At 51.7% G+C, this 24500-nt stretch overlaps 1 protein-coding gene across 1 annotated transcript in view; it reads left to right on the top strand.

Annotated features, from left to right (window-relative positions):
- The window catches only part of LOC138642333 (SCO-spondin-like), a 410056-nt gene that overhangs the window by 23937 nt on the left and 361619 nt on the right, over positions 1 to 24500 (top strand). The window contains exons 11-20 of the mRNA XM_069730432.1: positions 4082 to 4322; positions 4410 to 4548; positions 4635 to 4761; positions 6942 to 7114; positions 10920 to 11141; positions 12626 to 12791; positions 14573 to 14822; positions 16452 to 16632; positions 16840 to 16934; positions 17270 to 17526. Of these exons, the coding sequence (XP_069586533.1) occupies positions 4082 to 4322; positions 4410 to 4548; positions 4635 to 4761; positions 6942 to 7114; positions 10920 to 11141; positions 12626 to 12791; positions 14573 to 14822; positions 16452 to 16632; positions 16840 to 16934; positions 17270 to 17526 (1851 nt within the window). The remainder of the gene's footprint in view (positions 1 to 4081; positions 4323 to 4409; positions 4549 to 4634; positions 4762 to 6941; positions 7115 to 10919; positions 11142 to 12625; positions 12792 to 14572; positions 14823 to 16451; positions 16633 to 16839; positions 16935 to 17269; positions 17527 to 24500) is intronic.

Here is a 24500-nt window from a genome sequence, read left to right as displayed (position 1 = left end):
GACTGAGACCAGAGAGGAGATGTAGGGTGGTGCTGAGCCATGGACGGCACGGGTAGGGTGGTAGACTGAGACCAGGGAGGAGATGTAGGGTGGTGCTGAGCCATGGAGGGCACAGGTAGGGTGGTAGACTGATACCAGGGAGGAGATGTAGGGTGGTGATGAGCCATGGAGTGCTTTGTGGATGAGGGTAGTAGTTTTGTACTGGATTCTGGAGTGGATGGGTAGCCAGTGTAATGACTGGCACAAGGTAGAGGCATCGGTGTAACGGTTGGTGAGGAATATGATCCTGGCTGCAGCATTCAGGACAGATTGGAGCGGGGAGAGTTTTGCAAGAGGGAGACCAATTAGTAGAGAGTTACAATAGTCCAGACGAGAATAAATAAGTGAAACAGTCAGAGTTTTTGCAGAGTCGAAATTAAGAAAAGGGCGAATTCTAGAAATGTTTTTGAGATGCAGGTAAGAAGAGCGAGCCAGTGATCGGATGTAGGGGGTGAATGAAAGGTCAGAATCAAGGATGACCCCAAGGCAGCGGGCATGTTGCTTTGGAGTAATGGTGGAACCGCACACGGAGATGGCAATGTCAGGCAAAGGTAGGTTAGTAGAGGGAGAGAACACGAGGAGTTCAGTTTTTGACAGGTTTAGTTTCAGATAGAGGGAGGACATGATGTTAGAGACAGCGGTAAGACAATCACTGGTGTTTTCTAAAAAGGTCGGTGTGATATCGGGAGCAGAAGTGTATAATTGGGTGTCGTCAGCATAGAGATGGTACTGGAAACCAAATCTACTGATTGTTTGTCCAATAGGGGCAGTATACAACGAGAAGAGTAGGGGGCCTAGGACTGATCCTTGAGGAACCCCAACAGTAAGGGGAAGGTGAGAGGAGGAGGAACCAGCAAAACATACAGTGAAGGATCGGTCAGAGAGATAGGAGGAGAACCAGGAGAGAACGGTGTCCTTGAGGCCGATGGAGCGGAGCATAGTGAGGAGGAGCTGATGATCCACAGTGTCGAATGCTGCAGAGAGATCCAAGAGAATTAGCATGGAGTAGTGACCATTAGATTTAGCTGTTAGTAGGTCATTAGAGACTTTAGTGAGGGCAGTTTCAGTAGAGTGTAAAGAGCGGAAGCCAGATTGAAGAGGGTCGAGAAGAGAGTTATCTGAGAGATAGCGGGTAAGACGGGTGTGGACCAGGCGTTCGAGGAGTTTAGAGATGAAGGGAAGATTAGAGACAGGTCTATAATTAGCGGCACAGTTTTGATCGAGGGATGGTTTTTTAAGTAATGGATGTATGATGGCATGCTTAAATGAGGAGGGAAAAATACCGGAAGTGAGGGAAAGGTTGAATATTTTTGTTAGGTGAGAGGTGATAGCCGGGGAAAGGGACTGGAGGAGATGTGACGGAATGGGGTCACTGGTGCAAGTGGTCGGGCGCGAAGATGCAAGGAGCCTGCTTACTTCTTCTTCTGTAACTGCTTCAAAGTCAGAGAGTGAACTAGATGCAGTGGGGGAGGGAGGACAGTGCATGGTATGAAGAGATTGGGAGATGATTTCCTGTCGAATGTGGTCAATTTTTTCTTTGAAGTAATTGGCCAGATCGTCAGCACGGAGATCCGTGGTTGGGGCCTGCTCTCTTGGGTTGAGTAGGGACTGGAACGTGTCAAAGAGACGTTTAGGGTTATTGGACAGGGAGGTGATGAGGGTGTTGAAGTAGGTTTGTTTGGAGAGGTGAAGGGCAGAATTGTATGTCTTTAGCATGAACTTATAATGGATGAAATCTTCGGGTAGATTAGATTTTCTCCACAGACGTTCTGCGCACCTGGAGCACCGCTGCAGGAAACGTGTTTGCAGCGTGTGCCACGGTTGTTGCCGTCTGTGCCGAGTTGTTTTATGTATAGGAGGAGCAGCTTCATCCAGAGCACTTTGCAGGGTTTCATTGTAATGCTTCAATGCAGAATCAGGACATGAGATGGAGGAAATAGGGGCCAATGAGGACTGCAAGTTCATCATAAGTTTCTGGGTGTTAATGGCCTGTATGTTTCTATAGGTGTGGAAAGTGGGGGTGACCTGAGCGGGATGGCAGTTCTTGATAGAGAATGAAAGAAGGTTGTGGTCAGAGAGCGGGAGAGGGGAGTTTGTGAAGTCATCCACTGAGCAAAGTCGGGAGAAGACCAAGTCAAGGGAGTTTCCATCTTCATGTGTTGGAGAGTTAGTATGCTGCGAGAGGCCAAAAGAGGAGGATAGAGATAAAAGGTGAGAAGCAGATGGGGAGAGGGGAGAGGCAATGGGGATGTTGAAATCACCCATGATAAGGGTGGGGGTGTCACAGGAGAGAAAGTGTGGAAGCCAGGTGGCAAAGTGATCCAGGAACTGATGAGAGGGGCCGGGAGGACGATACACCACCGCCACTCGCATGGAGAAGGGGACGTAGAGTCTGACCACATGGACCTCAAAGGAAGGGAAGACAAGTGAGGGTACTTGGGGGATAACTTGGAAAGTACATTTGGGTGAAAGGAGCAGACCAACGCCTCCACCTGCTCTGTTGTCTGATCTTGGGGTATGAGAAAAGTGTAGTCCACCATATGAAAGAGCAGCAGCAGCGGTGGTGTCTGACTGCTGGATCCAGGTTTCAGTAAGAGCCAGGAGATTAAGAGAATTAGAAAGGAAGAAGTCATGGATGAAGGAGAGTTTATTACACACAGAGCGAGAATTCCAAAGGGCACAATTGAAAGAGACAGCAGGCATGCAGGGAATATTAATAAGGTTAGAGGGGTTTCTGGGTGTAGCAATTGGGAGGTTAGACTTTCTATAACATGGGGGGCCGGGGTTTGGAGAGATGTCTCCAGCGACTAGGAGAAGGAGGATCGAAAGAGTGAGCAGATGGTTAAGTGATTTGTGAGAGCGTCTCTTGTGTTGGATGGTGGGACTGAATGGATCTGTGCAGTTAAGCAATGTGAATAGAGCATGAGTGCTATACATAGGAGAGGCAAGGACAGAGGGGCCGATATGGATGGAGTGTAGAGAGTTAATGCGAGGGCGGTGAATGTGAGTGAATGCAGCAGCCAGGATATAGATTATACAAATAAATATGGTGAGTATTTGTGTTGTTTCAAGTGAATAGGGAATAGATTTAGATTGTCTTACCTGTCTCCTGCCCTGTCTAACTGCCATGTTATAACTGCCGAGTACTTAGAAAAAAAAGTACTTTGAATAAAAAATACACGAATAACAGTGCATGAATGCATCCCCAAGCTACATCTACATTTATAGAAGGCTAGCCCTTAGATCTCTTTTTTTTTTTTTTTTTTGTGTTAAAGCTCGTTAGCAATCAATCTAACTCAGTTGAGACAACAGGACACAATAAATGTAGTGATCAGATAAACAAATGTCCAGGTCTACATGGATCATAAAGCACTTTGAAACAGTTATGTGATCTCTCTGAGTAAGGACATGCAAAAGTCAGTTGAATATCTATAAACACAAACAAAGGCATAATAGGATGACTAACATATATAGATACATGCAGGATTCAATGCCGAAGATAGAATGACTCAGATTCCATCCAAGCTGCTTGCTGTCAGGGACTGGAGCAATAGACATGCAGGATATTTCAGCTCAGAGAATGAATGATATGTTTACCATCCAAGCTGCTACTATCCAACAGATATCCTCCTAAGATCGCCAAATCTAAAAACCCCACTGCAGCTTCCAAAAATATTAAGTTTTGATATTTACGAGTCTTTTGGGTTGGTTAGGAACATAGTTGTTGATCAATGATAAAAATAATCCTCTAAAACACAACGTGTCTAATAATTTTGCACAAAGTATATATATATATATATATATATATATATATATATACACACCCTGTGCTACCCCCGCCATTATCCTGGGCTGTATCATGTAGTATATCAGTACACACCCTGTGCTACCCCCGCCATTATCCTGGGACTGCTGCGTCCTGCAGGGCATTAGTATTGTGTCCAGATGGTGGTAGATGCTTTATTCCTGTGATGCTTTTTGAGTATCAGTGATTGCAGTGGGATGATGCCCCCACTGGATTTTACGGTGGTCTCTCCTCCAGAAAAGCGATGTCTGATGGGTAAGCAGTACTCAGACTGTGTGTCCGCCTGTCCGGCCAGCTGCGCCTCGGTGGGCAGCTATGAGGATGGACAGTGCCGGGATGAGTGTGTCAGTGGCTGTGAGTGTCCATCAGGCCTGTACTTGGAGGATGGGCGTTGTGTCCGGGAGGAGGAGTGTCCGTGTTACCACCGCAGACAGCGATATTCCGCGGGGGAGGTCATCAAGCAGAGGTGTAACCAATGGTGAGCCCTATCTGCTGTCCACACCAGACATCTCCAGACTGAACGCCGGGCAGGTCTGTGCTGATCTACTTGACTTCCTCCGTGCAGCACGTGTGGCGGTGGACGTTGGCGGTGCACTCAGGACCGGTGTGCAGCAGAGTGCTCGGTGGTAGGAAATCAGCACTATGTGACATTCGATCGCAGGAGGTTTTCCTTTCATGGCTCGTGTGAATATGTCCTGGTCCAGGTTAGGACTCTCGTATGTGTCTGGTTGTGCAGGTGTCCGGTCACATGTCATCCCATGTTCTTCTGCTTCCCACTCATTTCCTGCAGGATTATGTGGATGGAAAACTGTTCATCTCCATAGAGAACGAGGATTGCGGCAGTCGGGGGTCTGTCAGTTGTCTCCGAGCCATCACCATAACTGTCCACAAGACATCAGTCAGACTCCGAGCATCAGGTATCCCTGGGGACAAATGTGCATCATGGCGTAGGCACTTCATCATCTGTGCCCTTTGTGAATGTGTCACACTCGTCCTCTGTTAAACCCCTGTCCTCTGTGTGTCCCAGATGTAGACCATGTCCTCTCTGTGCCCCGGGTGTAACCCCCGTCCTCTATGTAACCCCCATCCTCTGTGTAACCTTCATCCTCTGTGTGTCCTGGGTGTAACCCCCGTCGTCTGTGCAACCACCATCCTCATGTAACCCCCGTCCTCTATGTAACCCCCATCCTCTATGTAACCCCCATCCTCTGTGTAACCCCCATCCTCTGTGTAACCTCCGTCCGCTGTGTGTCCATCCAGGGGGGGACCCCCGTCCTCTATGTAACCCCCATCCTCTGTGTAACCTTCATCCTCTGTGTGTCCTGGGTGTAACCCCCGTCCTCTGTGCAACCCCCATCCTCATGTAACCCCTGTCCTCTCTGTGCCCCGGGTGTATCCTCCGTCCTCTGTGTGTCTTGGGTATAAACCTTGTCCTCTTTGTGCACCTGTGTAACCTCTGTAACCTCCGTCCTCTCTGTGTCCCAGATGTAACTTCCATCCTCTGTGTGTCCCAGGTGAAAACCTCATCCTCTCTATGCCCGGGTGTGAACTTCGTCCTCTGTGCGTCCCGGGTGTACACCTAATCCTCTCTGTGCCCCTGGTGTAACCTCTGTCCTCTATGTGTTCCGGGTGTAAACCTCGTCCTCTGTGTAACTGATGTCCTCTGTGTGTCCTGGGTGTAACCCCCCGTCCTCTATGTAATCCCCATCCTCTGTGTAACCCTCATTCTCCCTGTGCCCTGCGTGTAGCCCCCATTCTCTGTGTGTCCCAGTTGTAATCCAGGCCCTTTGTGTCCCAGGTGTAACCTCCCATCCTCTCTGTGCCCCGGATGTAACCTTCGTCCTCTGTGTGTACTGGGTGAAAACCTCATCCTATGTGTGTCCTGGGTGTGACCCTGTTCTCTGTGTGCCCCGAGTGTAAACATCGTCCTCTGTGTAACCCCCATCCGCTATGTGCCCCGTGTGTAACCTCCGTCTTCTGTGTGTCCCGGGTGTAAACCTCGTCCTTTGTGCAACCCCTGTCCCTGAGTGTCCTGGGTGTAACCCCCATCCTCTGTGAGTCCTGGGTGTAACCTGTCCTCTATGTGTTCTGAATGTAACCATCCTCTGTGTAACCGCCATCCTCTGTGTGTCCTGGGTGTAACCTCTCCTCTGTGTGTCCTCGGTATAACCCGCATCTTTCGTGTAACCTCTGTCCTCTGTGTGTTTGGAGTGTAACCTGTCCTCTGTGTGACCTGGGTGTAACCCCCGTCCTCTTTGTGTCCCAGGTGTAGCCCCTGTCCTCTGTGTGCCCTGGGTGTAACCTGTCCTCTGTGAGCCCTAGGTGTAACCCCTGTCCTCTGTGTGTCCCGGGTGTGAGCCCTGTCCTCTTTATGTCCTGGGAGTAGCCCCAGTCCTCTGTGTATCCAGGGAGTAACCCCCATCCTCTGTGTAACCTCCGTCCTCTGTGTGTCTCGGGTGTAACCTCCGTCCTCTGTGTGTCCTGGGTGTAACCCCTATCCTCCGTGTAACCTCCGTCCTTTGTGTGTCTCTGGTGTAACCTACGTCCTCTGTGTGACCTGGGTGTAACCCCCATCCTCTGTGTAACCTCCGTCCTCTGTGTGTCCTGGGTGTAACCCCCGTCCTCTTTGTGTCCCATGTATAGCCCCTGTCCTCTGTGTGCCCTGGGTGTAAACTGTCCTCTGTGTGCCCTAGGTGTAACCCCCATCCTTGGTGTGACCCCTGTCCTCTTTGTGTCCTGGGTGTAGCCCCAGTCCTCTGTGTGTCCTGGGTGTAACCACTATCCTCCGTGTAACCCCTATCCTCTGTGTGTCTCGGGTGTAACCTCCGTCCTCTGTGTAACCTCCGTCCTCTGTGTGTCCTGGGTGTAACCCCCGTCCTCTTTATGTCCCAGGTGTAACCCCTGTCCTCTGTGTGACCTGGGTGTAACCCCCATCCTCTGTGTAACCTCCGTCCTCTGTGTGTCCCATGTATAGCCCCTGTCCTCTGTGTGCCCTGGGTGTAAACTGTCCTCTGTGTGCCCTAGATGTAACCCCCATCCTCGGTGTGACCCCTGTCCTCTGTGTGCCCTGGGTGTAACTCTCCTCCTCTCCCCACAGTTGACCCCACAGTCGGAGGACACATGGTGACTCTACCGTTTCTCAGCCCTGATGTTTCCATCAGACGTGTCTCATCCTCCCTCCTCCTCCTACAGACGTTCGGGGCTCACGTCATCTGGAACATGGAGTTTCCATCAGTTTACATCAATCTGCAGCCGACATTTGCCCATAAGGTGACACTTGCAGGTTATAAGGAGGGTGTACATGCCCGGGGGGAGCACTGCGGACCCCTTCATCTTGTACATTTTCACATATCTAATTTCAGAAAAAATAGAGTGAATGATGGGAGACGTGAATAATGGTATCATATCACTGAGTCACAAGAGCAGCAGGGAGGGTGACAACATCAAAGATGGCAGCAGAGAAGGTGACTGCAGGGAGTGTGACAACATCAAAGATGGCAGCAGAGAAGGTGACTGCAGGGAGTGTGACAACATCAAAGATGGCAGCAGAGAATGTGACTGCAGGGAGTGTGACAACATCAAAGATGGCAGCAGAGAAGGTGACTGCAGGGAGTGTGACAACATCAAAGATGGCAGCAGAGAAGGTGACTGCAGGGAGTGTGACAGCATCAAAGATGGGAGCAGAGAAGGTGACAGCAGGGAGAGTGACAACATCAAAGATGGCAGCAGAGAAGGTGACTGCGGGAGGGTGACAACATCAAAGATGGTAGCAGATAAGGTGACTGCGAGGAGGGTGACAACATCAAAGATGGGAGCAGAGAAGGTGACAGCAGGGAGAGTGACAACATCAAAGATGGCAGCAGAGAAGGTGACTGCGGGAGAGTGACAACATCAAAGATGGCAGCAGAGAAGGTGACAGCAGGGAGAGTGACAACATCAAAGATGGCAGCAGAGAACGTGACAGCAGGGAGAGTGACAACATCAAAGATGGCAGCAGAGAAGGTGACTGCGGGAGAGTGACAACATCAAAGATGGCAGCAGAGAAGGTGACTGCGGGAGGGTGACAACATCAAAGATGGTAGCAGATAAGGTGACTGCAGGGAGTGTGACAGCATCAAAGATGGGAGCAGAGAAGGTGACAGCAGGAAGGGTGATAACATCAAAGATGGGAGCAGAGAAGGTGACAGCAGGGAGAGTGACAACATCAAAGATGGGAGCAGAGAAGGTGACAGCAGGGAGAGTGACAACATCAAAGATGGCAGCAGAGAAGGTGACTGCGGGAGAGTGACAACATCAAAGATGGCAGCAGAGAAGGTGACTGTGGGGAGGGTGACAACATCAAAGATGGCAGCAGAGAAGGTGACTGCAGGGAGGGTGACAACATCAAAGATGGCAGCAGAGAAGGTGACTGCGGGGAATGTGATAGCAGTAATTGCAGTGACAGCAGAGTAGATAAAATCTGTGACTGCAGAGACTGAAGGAGATGACTGGAGAAACTGCAGAGAAGGTGACAGCAGTGACTGCAGAGAAGGTGACTGGAGAGAAGGTGACAGCAGAGATGGTGACAGCAGAGAAGGTGACTGTAGAAACGGCAGAGAAGGTGACTGGAGAGAAAGTAACTGGAGAGAAGGTGACTGGAGAGAAGGTAACTGGAGAGAAGGTGACTGGAGAGAAGGTGACTGGAGAGAAGGTGACTGCAGAGAAGGTGACTGGAGAGAAGGTGACTGGAGAGAAGGTGACTGGAGAGAAGGTGACCGGAGAGAAGGTGACCGGAGAGAAGGTGACCGGAGAGAAGGTGACCGGAGAGAAGGTGACCGGAGAGAAGGTGACCGGAGAGAAGGTGACTGGAGAGAAGGTGACTGGAGAGAAGGTGACTGCAGAGAAGGTGACTGGAAAGAAGGTGACTGGAGAGAAGGTGACTGCAGAGAAGGTGACTGGAGAGAAGGTGACTGGAGAGAAGGTGACTGGAAAGAAGGTGACTGGAGAGAAGGTGACTGCAGAGAAGGTGACTGGAAAGAAGGTGACTGGAGAGAAGGTGACTGCAGAGAAGGTGACTGGAGAGAAGGTGACTGCAGAGAAGGTGACTGGAGAGAAGGTGACTGGAAAGAAGGTGACTGGAGAGAAGGTGACTGCAGAGAAGGTGACTGGAGAGAAGGTGACTGGAGAGAAGGGACTGGAGAGAAGGTGACTGGAGAGAAGGTGACTGGAGAGAAGGTGACTGGAGAGAAGGTGACTGGAGAGAAGGGACTGGAGAGAAGGTGACTGGAGAGAAGGTGACTGGAGAGAAGGTGACTGCAGAGAAGGTGACTGGAGAGAAAGTAACTGGAGAGAAGGTGACTGGAGAGAAGGTGACTGCAGAGAAGGTGACTGGAGAGAAGGTGACTGGAGAGAAGGTGACTGGAGAGAAGGTGACTGGAGAGAAGGTGACCGGAGAGAAGGTGACCGGAGAGAAGGTGACCGGAGAGAAGGTAACCGGAGAGAAGGTGACTGGAGAGAAGGTGACTGGAGAGAAGGTGACTGGAAAGAAGGTGACTGGAGAGAAGGTGACTGGAGAGAAGGTGACTGGAGAGAAGGTGACTGCAGAGAAGGTGACTGGAGAGAAGGTGACTGGAGAGAAGGTGACTGGAGAGAAGGTGACTGCAGAGAAGGTGACTGGAGAGAAGGTGACTGGAAAGAAGGTGACTGGAGAGAAGGTGACTGCAGAGAAGGTGACTGGAGAGAAGGTGACTGGAGAGAAGGTGACTGGAGAGAAGGTGACTGGAGAGAAGGTGAATGGAGAGAAGGTGACTGGAGAGAAGGTGACTGGAGAGAAGGTGAATGGAGAGAAGGTGACTGGAAAGAAGGTGACTGCAGAAAAGGTGACTGGAGAGAAGGTGACTGGAAAGAAGGTGACTGGAGAGAAGGTGACTGGAGAGAAGGTGACTGCAGAGAAGGTGACTGGAAAGAAGGTGACTGGAGAGAAGGTGACTGCAGAGAAGGTGACTGGAAAGAAGGTGACTGGAGAGAAGGTGACTGGAAAGAAGGTGACTGGAGAGAAGGTGACTGCAGAGAAGGTAACTGGAGAGAAGGTGACTGCAGAGAAGGTGACTGGAGAGAAGGTGACTGGAGAGAAGGTGACTGGAGAGAAGGTGACTGCAGAGAAAGTGACTGGAGAGAAGGTGACTGCAGAGAAGGTGACTGGAGAGAAGGTGACTGGAGAGAAGGTGACTGGAGAGAAGGTGACTGCAGAGAAGGTGACTGGAGAGAAGGTGACTGGAGAGAAGGTGACTGGAGAGAAGGTGACTGGAGAGAAAGTGACTGCAGAGAAGGTGACTGGAGAGAAGGTGACTGCAGAGAAGGTGACTGGAGAGAAGGTGACTGGAAAGAAGGTGACTGCAGAGAAGGTGACTGGAGAGAAGGTGACTGCAGAGAAGGTGACTGCAGAGAAGGTGACTGGAGAGAAGGTGACTGGAAAGAAGGTGACTGCAGAGAAGGTGACTGGAGAGAAGGTGACTGGAGAGAAGGTGACTGGAGAGAAGGTGACTGGAGAGAAGGTGACTGCAGAGAAGGTGACTGGAGAGAAGGTGACTGGAAAGAAGGTGACTGGAGAGAAGGTGACTGGAGAGAAGGTGACTGCAGAGAAGGTGACTGGAGAGAAGGTGACTGGAAAGAAGGTGACTGGAGAGAAGGTGACTGGAGAGAAGGTGACTGCAGAGAAGGTGACTGGAGAGAAGGTGACTGCAGAGAAGGTGACTGCAGAGAAGGTGACTGGAGAGAAGGTGACTGGAGAGAAGGTGACTGGAGAGAAGGTGACTGGAGAGACTACAGATATGGTGACAGGTGATCTTTCTCAGACGACCATTAATAACCTCAGTGACAGCAGTGGAGGCAAGTGGTGCTGGAATTTCAGCAGGAAACTCAGACTCCAGACTGGAGAATCCAGAGGTTGTGATCATGTTGTCTCTATTTTCCACCACATGCAGATCAGTGACGTCTCCATCCTGGGGTCTCCATCATCCACCGCTTCTCTTCTTGCTGCTGTCATGTCATTGCCCCACTGTGCCATCTATAATGATCGCTCTCTCCCTATATAAAGGTTCGGGGTCTGTGTGGAACATACAACTGGAACCAGAACGATGATTTCACCACGCCCGAGGGAGACATTGAGAGCAGCCCCCCCGACTTTGCCAATAAATTCAAAGTTTCTGCAGATTGTCCGGATGTGGGACTCCGGAGCTTTGACCCCTGCGGGATCTACACTCAGCGCAGGGAGTTTGCAGAGGGAGTGTGTGCCCTGATATCAGGACCCGTGTTTCAGGTACTGGCAGGGGCGTACACACAAATCTTGGGGCTCCATAACTGAAGTCCTAATTGCTCCTCCCCCTCCATGCAAAAAGAATGATAATCAAGGGGTCTTAGAGGGGTATAATTCAAAACTTTGCAGCCCTTACAAAGTAATTGTCCTTCTACTGTAGTCTCTTGGTCTTACCACATCATAAGATACCCCTCTAATTGCCCCCGCCATGAAGTATGATGCCAACACAAATGCCCCTACACACAGTAAGATACCCCCACTTGTGAATTCCTTCACAGCACCATCCAGGCACACAGTATGATGAGCCTACAGCACCCCCACAAAGTATCATACCCCCACAGTGACCCTAACATAACCCTCCACACAATGTAATGGCCCCCACACAGTCCAAACAGTATAATGGCACCCATGCAGCCCTCCTTACAGTATATTGCCCTCCCATATGGCCCGCCAAACAGTATAATTTCCCCAACAAAACCCTCCACACAGTATAATGCCCCCACATACTGTATTCCTACAAACAGTCTTATGGCCCCCACATAGCCCTCCTTACAGTATATTGCCCCCTTACAACCCTAATGTGAAGACACAGGGTTAGTGTGTGCTCTCATCTGCTGGTATGGCTGTCTTTAGAAAGGCCACATGGACCCAGACTCATCCCACTGAACATTTGCACTTCTTTCCCGTGGGCAGAACACTAATCATACATCATATAGGAGACACCAAGACTGCTGTTACACATCACATAGGAGATGCTGAGAATGTTTTATATACATCACATAGGAGACGCTGAGACTTCTGTACATACATCACATTGAAGATGCCAAGACTACTGTATATACATCACATAGGAGATGTCAAGACTGCTGTGTATACATAACATAGGATACCCTGAGACTCCTGTATATGCATCATATGGGAGACTGAGACTGCTGTATATACATCACATAGGAGATGCCAATACTGCTGTATATACATCATAAAGGAGACGCTAAGACTGCTGTATATACATCAAATAGGAGACAAGACAGCTGTATATACATCACATAGGTGATGCTGAGACTACTATATATACATCACATAGGAATTGATGAAACTGCTGTTTATACATCACGTAGAAGAAACTGAGACTGCTTTATATACATCACAAGGGAGACTCTGAGACCACCAGGAATCTTCCGAGTTGGGCATATGGCCAGTCCAAACCTGACTACTGCTTTCTTTGGAGAATACTGACAGAAAGGAGACCATGGCTTCTGGCTTTACCTTAATTGGTGAGGTAAACTGAAAGCTGAGCTCTGGTTGCTATGGACCACTGCCCAATACACATCATCCTTACAACTTGCACAGGGCAACAGGCCGACAGTTTGTCCCTGCACTGTCTGTGCTGCACACATTACTAGTATTTGTTCTTTTATTATATATCACTAATGGGTATATTCAGCATTCTCATCACCTTGTTTTCCCTTACTCTGGGTGGCGCTCAGCCTTGTCATCACATTGTGGACTGGGGACCCTTTCTTCAGCTTTGCCTCTACGATGTCTGTACCTGTTCCTTTGCTGAGAACTGTCTATGTAGTCCTGTCTCCGCCTATGCCAGGCAGTGTGCCCAGGAAGGGGTGCCGGTATCCTGGAGGAATGAGACTCTGTGCCGTAAGTCTGGATTTTCATCCGTTCTTTGATACACCCGTTCTTTGTTGTAAGTGGGCCCCTCCCTGTGCTGCTGGTGGCCCTCTCCCTCTCTGGTGCCAGTGGGTCCTCTTTCTCTCTGTGTTGCTGGTGGGCTTCCTATTTGTGTTGCCAGTGGGCTCACTCTTTGTATTGTTGGTGACCACATCTTTGTATTGTCAGTGTGTCCCCCATTCATTATTGTCGATGGGGCCCCCTCTCTCTGTTGTCGGTGGGGCCCCCTCTCTGTGCTGTCAGTGGACCTCCTCTCTGTTTTGTCGGTGGGCCTCCCTATGTTGCCGATGGGCCCCCTCTTTGTGTTGTGAGCGTGCCCCCTCTTTGTGTTGTCGGTGAGCCACGACTTTGTGTTGCCAGTGGGCTCACTCTTTGTGTTGTTGGTTAGCACCTCTTTGTATTGTCAGTGTGTCCCCCTCTCATTATTGTCAATGGGGCCTCCTCTCTGTGTTGTCGGTGGGGTCTCCTCTCTGTGTTGTCAGTGGGGCCCCCTCTCTGTGTTGTCGGTGGGGTCTCCTCTCTGTGTTGTCGGTGGGGCCCCCTCTCTGTGTTGTCGGTGGGGCCTCCTCTCTGTGCTGTCGGTGGGGTCTCCTCTCTGTGCTGTCAGTGGGGCCCCCTCTCTGTGTTGTCGGTGGGGTCTCCTCTCTGTGTTGTCGGTGGGGCCCCCTCTCTGTGTTGTCGGTGGGGCCTCCTCTCTGTGCTGTCGGTAGGGTCTCCTCTCTGTGCTGTCAGTGGGGCCCCCTCTCTGTGTTGTCGGTGGGGCCTCCTCTCTGTGCTGTCAGTGGGGCCCCTTCTCTGTGTTGTCGGTGTGGCCTCCTCTCTGTGCTGTCAGTGGGGCCCCTTCTCTGTGCTGTCTGTGGGGGTCTCCTCTCTGTGCTGTCAGTGGGGCCCCCTCTCTGTGTTGTCGGTGGGGCCCCCTCTCTGTGTTGTCGGTGGGGTCTCCTCTCTGTGTTGTCGGTGGGGTCTCCTCTCTGTGCTGTCGGTGGGGCCTCCTCTCTGTGCTGTCAGTGGGGCCCCTTCTCTGTGTTGTCGGTGTGGCCTCCTCTCTGTGCTGTCAGTGGGGCCCCTTCTCTGTGCTGTCTGTGGGGGTCTCCTCTCTGTGCTGTCAGTGGGGCCCCCTCTCTGTGTTGTCGGTGGGGCCCCCTCTCTGTGTTGTCGGTGGGGTCTCTCTGTGTTGTCGGTGGGGTCTCCTCTCTGTGTTGTCGGTGGGGTCTCCTCTCTGTGCTGTCGGTGGGGCCCCCTCTCTGTGTTGTCAGTGGGCCTCCTCTCTGTTTTGTCGGTCAGCCTCCCCATGTTGTCGTTGGGCCCCCTATGTTGCTGGTGGGCCCCCTCTTTGTGTTGCAAGCATGTACCCTCTTTGTGTTGCCGGCGGACTCCCTTTCTGTGTTGCTGGTGGACTTCCCCTCTGTGTTGTCAGTGGGCCCCTTCCCCATGTTGTCAGCAGGCTCCTTCCCTGTGTTTTCGGGGGCCCCCTCCTTGTTTTGCCTGTGGGCCCTCTCCTTGTGTTGCAGGTGGTCCCCTTCCCTCACTGTGTTGTCGGTGGGCCCCTTCCCCATGTTGTCAGCAGGCTCCTTCCCTGCATTTTCGGGGGCCCCCTCCTTGTTTTGCCTGTGGGTCCTCTCCTTGTGTTGCAGGTGGTCCCCTTCCCTCACTGTGTTGCCGGTGGACCCCCTCCCTCTAAGTGTTATTCCCCTATTTTCCATGTCCCACGTTTTCTGAGTTTCTCTATGAATTTTCTGTTTCTTCTTCAGCTATTGAGTGCTCTGGAGGACAGGTCTACCAGGAATGTGCTCTTCCCTGCAAGAAGACCTGTGCTGACCTTCGTATGGAAGATTTGGGATCCTGCCACGAGCTTGCTGGCTGTGTAGCCGGATGTAACTGTCCAGAGGGTCTGGTTCTGGACGACAATGGGCAATGTGTCCAACCCTCAATGTGTCCGTGTCTTCATGGAGGACAAACCTATCAACCTGGAGGCACCATCAAGCAAAAGTGTAAAGACTGGTAAGACAGTGGTGAAGGGGGATATTGACGTATAGATCTAATAAACCTGAAAAATTCAGAGTTAAAGATCTCATCTCCGGAACAGCAAATATGAAGGAAGCAGGTGTGTGAAGACAATCCTCTCTATAGACATCATATTCGACTGGCTTCAGCTGTGAAGATGATGGAGCATTGTTGGTATTTGTCTGATAATATCACAGTATGATAGAGGAGGTGGTGAAGATGAAATTACCGTATAATGAAAGACTTGATGGGAGATCTCTGATGGAATTGCCTTTGATGAAGGAGGTGGTTTGAGGTGTCTGAGGAAATCATCCTATAAAGGAGAAGGTGGTGGGAGACATCTGATGAAATCACCCTATGACCTGTTTACTCCTCCTCACAGGATAGGTTGATTTCATTGAATGTCTCAGCCACATGACCTTGTTTCACCCATTGCAGAACCTCATATGACTTAAAAGGCAGAAATCTTAATATAAAATGGAAATTAGCCACAATATTTTAAACTACTAGATATTGTAAAAGTGGACGCATCATTCCCTATGTGTGGTAAATTCAGCACTGTTGGTGTATATTGTAGGTGTTGAAAGATGGAGAGTTTATCATCGATTCTCTCCATCCACAATCTTATCCTGTCTTCTCAGGTTTTATGGTCTTCCCCTCTGTTGTCTTGTGATTTCTGGTATTTTCCTCTGTTATGTCATGATTTTTGGTGATCAACCTACTTAACTATTCGTCCCAAAGCTTCTTCTTCTCATTGTATCAAATTTTCTGAGTTATCTCATGATATCCGCAGTTCTTATATTCTCTTGATTTCTGATTCTCTTCTGTTATCTCATGGTTTATGGTCTTCTTCCATGTCATCCCATGATTTCTGGCCTTATCGTCCGTCATCTCTTGATATCTGGTCTTCTCCATCTCCTGATTTTTGACCTCATGATCTGTTATCTTATCATTTCTGAACTTTTGTCATCTCATGGGTTCCGTACTTCTCTATCATCTCAATGTTTCTTGTTGTCTCTTATATCATCTCATAATTTCCAGCCTTCTTCTTTATCATTTCACGGTTTCCTGTCATCTCCTCTCAAATATAATGAGCTTTGTCTATCTGGCCTTATCAATTCTCATCTCATAATTTCCAGTCTCCTCGATCATCTCATGGTTTTGGGTCTTCTTCTCTATGATCTTATGATTTCCAGTCTTCTACTCTGTGATCTAATTATATTTTGTATTCTCCTTCATCCTCTCATGGTTTCCGATCCACTATTATGTTATCTCATGATTTCTGGTCTTCTCCTCTATAATCCCATGGTTTCCAGATGTCTCCTATGTTATTTCATGATTTCTGGTCTTCTCCTCTATAATCCCATGGTTTCCAGATGTCTCCTATGTTATTTCATGATTTCTGGTCTTCTCCTCTGTGTCGTGATTTTGTGATTTATCTCTCATCTCAATGCCTTCAGCTTTCTCCCGTTATCTCATGATTTTTGGTCTTCTCTGTTATCTGATGGTTTCTGGTCTTCTCCTCTCATTACTTCTGGCCTTCTCCCATTATCTCATGATTTCCTATCTGTGGCCCTTTCCTTGGTTTCTTATTTTCATGATTTTTTCCACCTTCTCTTTTTTCAGTGCCTGTGTTAATGGCATATGGAACTGTACTGAGAACAGATGCCCAGAAGTGGCTTTCTGCCCCGGTGACTTAGTCTATAAATTTGGGGCATGTCTGCTCACCTGCGAAAACCAGGAGCTGAACAAGACCTGCTCTGACAGTGGCGATGGTTGCATGTGTCCAGACGGAACCTTGTTTATGGTATGTATCACCTCCCCAACATCTCTGTTATCTGGTCAGCTACCATGTGACTTGTTCATTACTGGGGTAAATAATTCTACTATAGTTCTTAATGTAAAGTTGACTATTGTTGGTTTATATTGGTCGGCGGTGATTTAATATTAGATAACAGTGACGGAATCATGGGTACACATTTCATTTCTTTTTAAAATGAATGTATTGTCACAGATGGGCAGATGTCTTCCACCTGAAGAGTGTCCCTGCCACCATCATGGCAAACTCTACCACACAAATGAAACCATCAACAAAAATTGTAATACCTGGTGAGAAAATCTTTATTCTGGTAGTATTAGTGGGTGAAGTCTAAGGCAGGGATGACTCATTGGAGGGTCCTCCAGTGGACCGCTGCTGTTCTCTGAATGATGGATGATGATGGACAGTGGACATGTTCACTGTCATGATTAGTGTGGAGGATGATGGAGTTGATCTCTGTAATGATGGATGTGGAGGATGGATGATGATGGATGTGGAATCTCTTACTAATGCTTTCGGACCCCATTGATTTCTGCAGTGGTTGAAGCTCCTGATGTTTAGTCACAAAAAAATTATTACTATGTTGATCCCCATTCCTTGAATCTTTGATATTCCTCCTCACCAGTGTGTGTAAGAACCGGCGCTGGGAATGCACCAATCACCAATGTGCTGGAATCTGCACTGCCAGCGGGGACCCCCATTACATCACCTTTGATGGTCGCTCCTTCACCTTCCTGGGGGATTGTCAGTATGTTCTGGCCAGAGAGAATGAAGGACTCTTCACAGTCACCACAGAGAATGTACCGTGCGGCAGCAGTGGCATCACCTGCACCAAGTCTGTGGTCGTGATGATTGGAAACACATTAGTGCATCTGCTGAGAGGTAAATGCTAATGGTAGGGATGTAGTAGTGCTCAATATGATGGTGGTTAGTTACTGCTCCATAGCTGCCCTGTGCTTCCTGCTGCTCCATAGCTGTACTGTGCTTCCTGCTGCTCCATAGCTGCCCTGTGCTTCCTGCTGCTCCAAAGCTGTACTGTGCTTCCTGCTGCTCCATAGCTGCCCTGTGCTTCCTGCTGCTCCATAGCTGCCCTGTGCTTCCTGCTGCTCCATAGCTGCCCTGTGCTTCCTGCTGCTCCATAGCTGCCCTGTGCTTCCTGCTGCTCCATAGCTGTACTGTGCTTCCTGCTGCTCCATAGCTGTACTGTGCTTCCTGCTGCTCCATAGCTGCTCTGTGCTTCCTGCTGCTCCATAGCTGCACTGTGCTTCCTGCTGCTCCATAGCTGTACTGTGCTTCCTGCTGCTCCATAGCTGCTCTGTGCTTCCTGCTGCTCCATAGCTGCACTGTGCTTCCTGCTGCACCATAGCTGCACTGTGCTTCCTGCTGCTCCATAGCTGCACTGTGCTTCCTGCTGCTCCATAGCTGTACTGTGCTTCCTGCTGCTCCAAAGCTGTACTGTGCTTCCTGCTGCTCCATAGCTGCTCTGTGCTTCCTGCTGCTCCATAGCTGCCCTGTGCTTCCTGCTGCTCCATAGCTGTACTGTGCTTCCTGCTGCTCCATAGCTGCTCTGTGCTTCCTGCTGCTCCATAGCTGCACTGTGCTTCCTGCTGCTCCATAGCTGTACTGTGCTTCCTGCTGCTCCAAAGCTGTACTGTGCTTCCTGCTGCTCCATAGCTGTACTGTGCTTCCTGCTGCTCCATAGCTGCTCTGTGCTTCCTGCTGCTCCATAGCTGCACTGTGCTTCCTGCTGCTCCATAGCTGTACTGTGCTTCCTGCTGCTCCAAAGCTGTACTGTGCTTCCTGCTGCTCCATAGCTGTACTGTGCTTCCTGCTGCTCCATAGCTGCCCTGTGCTTCCTGCTGCTCCATAGCTGTACTGTGCTTCCTGCTGCTCCATAGCTGCTCTGTGCTTCCTGCTGCTCCATAGCTGCACTGTGCTTCCTGCTGCTCCATAGCTGTACTGTGCTTCCTGCTGCTCCATAGCTGCTCTGTGCTTCCTGCTGCTGCATAGCTGCCCTGTGCTTCCTGCTGCTCCATAGCTGCCCTGTGCTTCCTGCTGCTCCATAGCTGTACTGTGCTTCCTGCTGCTCCATAGCTGCACTGTGCTTCCTGCTGCTCCATAGCTGCCCTGTGCTTCCTGCTGCTCCATAGCTGTACTGTGCTTCCTGCTGCTCCATAGCTGCACTGTGCTTCCTGCTGCTCCATAGCTGTACTGTGCTTCCTGCTGCTCCATAGCTGCACTGTGCTTCCTGCTGCTCCATAGCTGCCCTGTGCTTCCTGCTGCCCCATAGCTGTACTGTGCTTCCTGCTGCTCCATAGCTGCACTGTGCTTCCTGCTGCTCCATAGCTGCCCTGTGCTTCCTGCTGCTCCATAGCTGTACTGTGCTTCCTGCTCCTCCATAGCTGCTCTGTGCTTCCTGCTGCTCCATAGCTGTACTGTGCTTCCTGCTGCTCCATAGCTGCACTGTGCTTCCTGCTCCTCCATAGCTGCACTGTGCTTCCTGCTGCTCCATAGCTGTACTGTGCTTCCTGCTGCTCCATAGCTGCTCTGTGCTTCCTGCTGCTGCATAGCTGCCCTGTGCTTCCTGTTGCTCCATAGCTGCCCTGTGCTTCCTGCTGCTCCATAGCTGTACTGTGCTTCCTGCTCCTCCATAGCTGCTCTGTGCTTCCTGCTGCTCCATAGCTGTACTGTGCTTCCTGCTGCTCCATAGCTGCACTGTGCTTCCTGCTGCTCCATAGCTGCCCAGTGCTTCCTGCTGCTCCATAGCTGTACTGTGCTTCCTGCTGCTCCATAGCTGCACTGTGCTTCCTGCTGCTCCATAGCTGCCCTGTGCTTCCTGCTGCTCCATAGCTGTACTGTGCTTCCTGCTGCTCCATAGCTGCTCTGTGCTTCCTGCTGCTCCATAGCTGTACTGTGCTTCCTGCTGCTCCATAGCTGCTCTGTGCTTCCTGCTGCTCCATAGCTGTACTGTGCTTCCTGCTGCTCCATAGCTGCCCTGTGCTTCCTGCTGCTCCATAGCTGCCCTGTGCTTCCTGCTGCTCCATAGCTGTACTGTGCTTCCTGCTGCTCCATAGCTGCACTGTGCTTCCTGCTGCTCCATAGCTGCCCTGTGCTTCCTGCTGCTCCATAGCTGTACTGTGCTTCCTGCTGCTCCATAGCTGCACTGTGCTTCCTGCTGCTCCATAGCTGCCCTGTGCTTCCTGCTGCTCCATAGCTGCCCTGTGCTTCCTGCTGCTCCATAGCTGTACTGTGCTTCCTGCTCCTCCATAGCTGCTCTGTGCTTCCTGCTGCTCCATAGCTGTACTGTGCTTCCTGCTCCTCCATAGCTGCTCTGTGCTTCCTGCTGCTCCATAGCTGCACTGTGCTTCCTGCTGCTCCATAGCTGCTCTGTGCTTCCTGCTGCTCCATAGCTGCCCTGTGCTTCCTGCTGCTCCATAGCTGCTCTATGCTTCCTGCTGCTCCATAGCTGCCCTGTGCTTCCTGCTGCTCCAAAGCTGTACTGTGCTTCCTGCTGCTCCATAGCTGCTCTGTGCTTCCTGCTGCTCCATAGCTGTACTGTGCTTCCTGCTGCTCCATAGCTGCCCTGTGCTTCCTGCTGCTCCATAGCTGTACTGTGCTTCCTGCTGCTCCATAGCTGCCCTGTGCTTCCTGCTGCTCCATAGCTGCCCTGTGCTTCCTGCTGCTCCATAGCTGCCCTGTGCTTCCTGCTGCTCCATAGCTGCCCTGTGCTTCCTGCTGCTCCATAGCTGCACTGTGCTTCCTGCTGCTCCAAAGCTGTACTGTGCTTCCTGCTGCTCCATAGCTGCTCTGTGCTTCCTGCTGCTCCATAGCTGCTCTGTGCTTCCTGCTGCTCCATAGCTGCCCTGTGCTTCCTGCTGCTCCAAAGCTGTACTGTGCTTCCTGCTGCTCCATAGCTGCTCTGTGCTTCCTGCTGCTCCATAGCTGCCCTGTGCTTCCTGCTGCTCCATAGCTGTACTGTGCTTCCTGCTGCTCCATAGCTGCTCTGTGCTTCCTGCTGCTCCATAGCTGCGCTGTGCTTCCTGCTGCTCCAAAGCTGTACTGTGCTTCCTGCTGCTCCATAGCTGCTCTGTGCTTCCTGCTGCTCCATAGCTGCTCTGTGCTTCCTGCTGCTCCATAGCTGCCCTGTGCTTCCTGCTGCTCCAAAGCTGTACTGTGCTTCCTGCTGCTCCATAGCTGCCCTGTGCTTCCTGCTGCTCCATAGCTGCCCTGTGCTTCCTGCTGCTCCATAGCTGTACTGTGCTTCCTGCTGCTCCATAGCTGCCCTGTGCTTCCTGCTGCTCCATAGCTGCTCTGTGCTTCCTGCTGCTCCATAGCTGCCCTGTGCTTCCTGCTGCTCCATAGCTGTACTGTGCTTCCTGCTGCTCCATAGCTGCCCTGTGCTTCCTGCTGCTCCATAGCTGCACTGTGCTTCCTACTCCTCCATAGCTGCTCTGTGCTTCCTGCTGCTCCATAGCTGCCCTGTGCTTCCTGCTGCTCCATAGCTGCTCTGTGCTTCCTGCTGCTCCATAGCTGCTCTGTGCTTCCTGCTGCTCCATAGCTGCCCTGTGCTTCCTGCTGCTCCAAAGCTGTACTGTGCTTCCTGCTGCTCCATAGCTGCTCTGTGCTTCCTGCTGCTCCATAGCTGTACTGTGCTTCCTGCTGCTCCATAGCTGCCCTGTGCTTCCTGCTGCTCCATAGCTGTACTGTGCTTCCTGCTGCTCCATAGCTGCCCTGTGCTTCCTGCTGCTCCATAGCTGCCCTGTGCTTCCTGCTGCTCCATAGCTGCCCTGTGCTTCCTGCTGCTCCATAGCTGCCCTGTGCTTCCTGCTGCTCCATAGCTGTACTGTGCTTCCTGCTGCTCCATAGCTGCCCTGTGCTTCCTGCTGCTCCATAGCTGCCCTGTGCTTCCTGCTGCTCCATAGCTGCCCTGTGCTTCCTGCTGCTCCATAGCTGTACTGTGCTTCCTGCTGCTCCATAGCTGCCCTGTGCTTCCTGCTGCTCCATAGCTGCCCTGTGCTTCCTGCTGCTCCATAGCTGTACTGTGCTTCCTGCTCCTCCATAGCTGTACTGTGCTTCCTGCTGCTCCAAAGCTGTACTGTGCTTCCTGCTGCTCCATAGCTGTACTGTGCTTCCTGCTGCTCCATAGCTGTACTGTGCTTCCTGCTGCTCCATAGCTGCTCTGTGCTTCCTGCTCCCCCATAGCTGCCCTGTACTTCCTGCTGCTCCATAGCTGCCCTGTGCTTCCTGCTGCTCCATAGCTGCCCTGTGCTTCCTGCTGCTCCATAGCTGTACTGTGCTTCCTGCTGCTCCATAGCTGTACTGTGCTTCCTGCTGCTCCATAGCTGTACTGTGCTTCCTGCTGCTCCATAGCTGCTCTGTGCTTCCTGCTCCCCCATAGCTGCCCTGTGCTTCCGGCTGCTCCATAGCTGCCCTGTGCTTCCTGCTGCTCCATAGCTGTACTGTGCTTCCGGCTGCTCCATAGCTGTACTGTGCTTCCTGCTGCTCCATAGCTGTACTGTGCTTCCTGCTGCTCCATAGCTGTACTGTGCTTCCGGCTGCTCCATAGCTGCCCTGTGCTTCCTGCTGCTCCATAGCTGTACTGTGCTTCCTGCTCCCCCATAGCTGCCCTGTGCTTCCTGCTGCTCCATAGCTGTACTGTGCTTCCTGCTGCTCCATAGCTGTACTGTGCTCCCTGCTCCCCCATAGCTGCCCTGTGCTTCCTGCTGCTCCATAGCTGCACTGTGCTTCCTGCTCCTCCATAGCTGTACTGTGCTTCCTGCTGCTCCAAAGCTGTACTGTGCTTCCTGCTGCTCCATAGCTGTACTGTGCTTCCTGCTGCTCCATAGCTGCTCTGTGCTTCCTGCTGCTCCATAGCTGCCCTGTGCTTCCTGCTGCTCCATAGCTGCCCTGTGCTTCCTTCTGCACCATAGATGTACTGTGCTTCCTGCTGCTCCATAGCTGCCCTGTGCTTCCTGCTGCTCCATAGCTGTACTGTGCTTCCTGCTGCACCATAGCTGCACTGTGCTTCCTGCTGCTCCATAGCTGCCCTGTGCTTCCTGCTGCTCCATAGCTGCCCTGTGCTTCCTGCTGCACCATAGCTGTACTGTGCTTCCTGCTGCTCCATAGCTGCTCTGTGCTTCCTGCTGCACCATGGCTGCCCTGTGCTTCCTGCTGCTCCATAGCTGCCCTGTGCTTCCTTCTGCACCATAGCTGTACTGTGCTTCCTGCTGCTCCATTGCTGCCCTGTGCTTCCTGCTGCTCCATAGCTGCACTGTGCTTCCTGCTGCTCCATAGCTGCACTGTGCTTCCTGCTGCTCCAAAGCTGCACTGTGCTTCCTGCTGCTCCATAGCTGCCCTGTGCTTCCTGCTGCTCCATAGCTGCACTGTGCTTCCTGCTGCTCCATAGCTGCACTGTGCTTCCTGCTGCTCCAAAGCTGCACTGTGCTTCCTGCTGCTCCATAGCTGCCCTGTGCTTCCTGCTGCTCCATAGCTGCTCTGTGCTTCCTGCTGCTACATAGCTGCCCTGTGCTTCCTGCTGCACCATTGCTGCCCTGTGCTTCCTGCTGCTCCATAGCTGCCCTGTGCTTCCTTCTGCACCATAGCTGTACTGTGCTTCCTGCTGCTCCATAGCTGCACTGTGCTTCCTGCTGCTCCATAGTTGTCCTGTGCTTCCTGCTGCTCCATAGCTGCACTGTGCTTCCTGCTGCTCCATAGCTGCCCTGTGCTTCCTGCTGCTCCATAGCTGCCCTGTGCTTCCTGCTTCTCCATAGCTGCACTGTGCTTCCTGCTGCTCCATAGCTGCCCTGTGCTTCCTGCTGCTCCATAGCTGTACTGTGCTTCCGGCTGCACCATAGCTGTACTGTGCTTCCTGCTGCTCCATAGCTGCTCTGTGCTTCCTGCTGCTCCATAGCTGCCCTGTGCTTCCTGCTTCTCCATAGATGCCCTGTGCTTCCTGCTGCTCCATAGCTGCCCTGTGCTTCCTGCTGCTCCATAGCTGCCCTGTGCTTCCTGCTGCTCCATAGCTGCACTGTGCTTCCTTCTGCACCATAGCTGCCCTGTGCTTCCTTCTGCACCATAGCTGCCCTGTGCTTCCTGCTGCTCCATAGCTGCCCTGTGCTTCCTGCTGCTCCATAGCTGCCCTGTGCTTCCTGCTGCTCCATAGCTGCTCTGTGCTTCCTGCTGCTCCATAGCTGCCCTGTGCTTCTTGCTGCTCCAAAGCTGTACTGTGCTTCCTGCTGCTCCATAGCTGCTCTGTGCTTCCTGCTGCTCCATAGCTGTACTGTGCTTCCTGCTGCTCCATAGCTGCCCTGTGCTTCCTGCTGCTCCATAGCTGTACTGTGCTTCCTGCTGCTCCATAGCTGCCCTGTGCTTCCTGCTGCTCCATAGCTGCCCTGTGCTTCCTGCTGCTCCATAGCTGCCCTGTGCTTCCTGCTGCTCCATAGCTGCCCTGTGCTTCCTGCTGCTCCATAGCTGTACTGTGCTTCCTGCTGCTCCAAAGCTGTACTGTGCTTCCTGCTGCTCCATAGCTGCTCTGTGCTTCCTGCTGCTCCATAGCTGCTCTGTGCTTCCTGCTGCTCCATAGCTGCCCTGTGCTTCCTGCTGCTCCAAAGCTGTACTGTGCTTCCTGCTGATCCATAGCTGCTCTGTGCTTCCTGCTGCTCCATAGCTGCCCTGTGCTTCCTGCTGCTCCATAGCTGCACTGTGCTTCCTGCTGCTCCATAGCTGCTCTGTGCTTCCTGCTGCTCCATAGCTGCCCTGTGCTTCCTGCTGCTCCAAAGCTGTACTGTGCTTCCTGCTGCTCTATAGCTGCTCTGTGCTTCCTGCTGCTCCATAGCTGCCCTGTGCTTCCTGCTGCT

This window comes from Ranitomeya imitator, chromosome 6 (genome assembly GCF_032444005.1).
Source record: "Ranitomeya imitator isolate aRanImi1 chromosome 6, aRanImi1.pri, whole genome shotgun sequence".
Classification (NCBI taxonomy): domain Eukaryota; kingdom Metazoa; phylum Chordata; class Amphibia; order Anura; family Dendrobatidae; genus Ranitomeya; species Ranitomeya imitator.
This window is presented reverse-complemented; position numbering and strand designations above follow the sequence as displayed.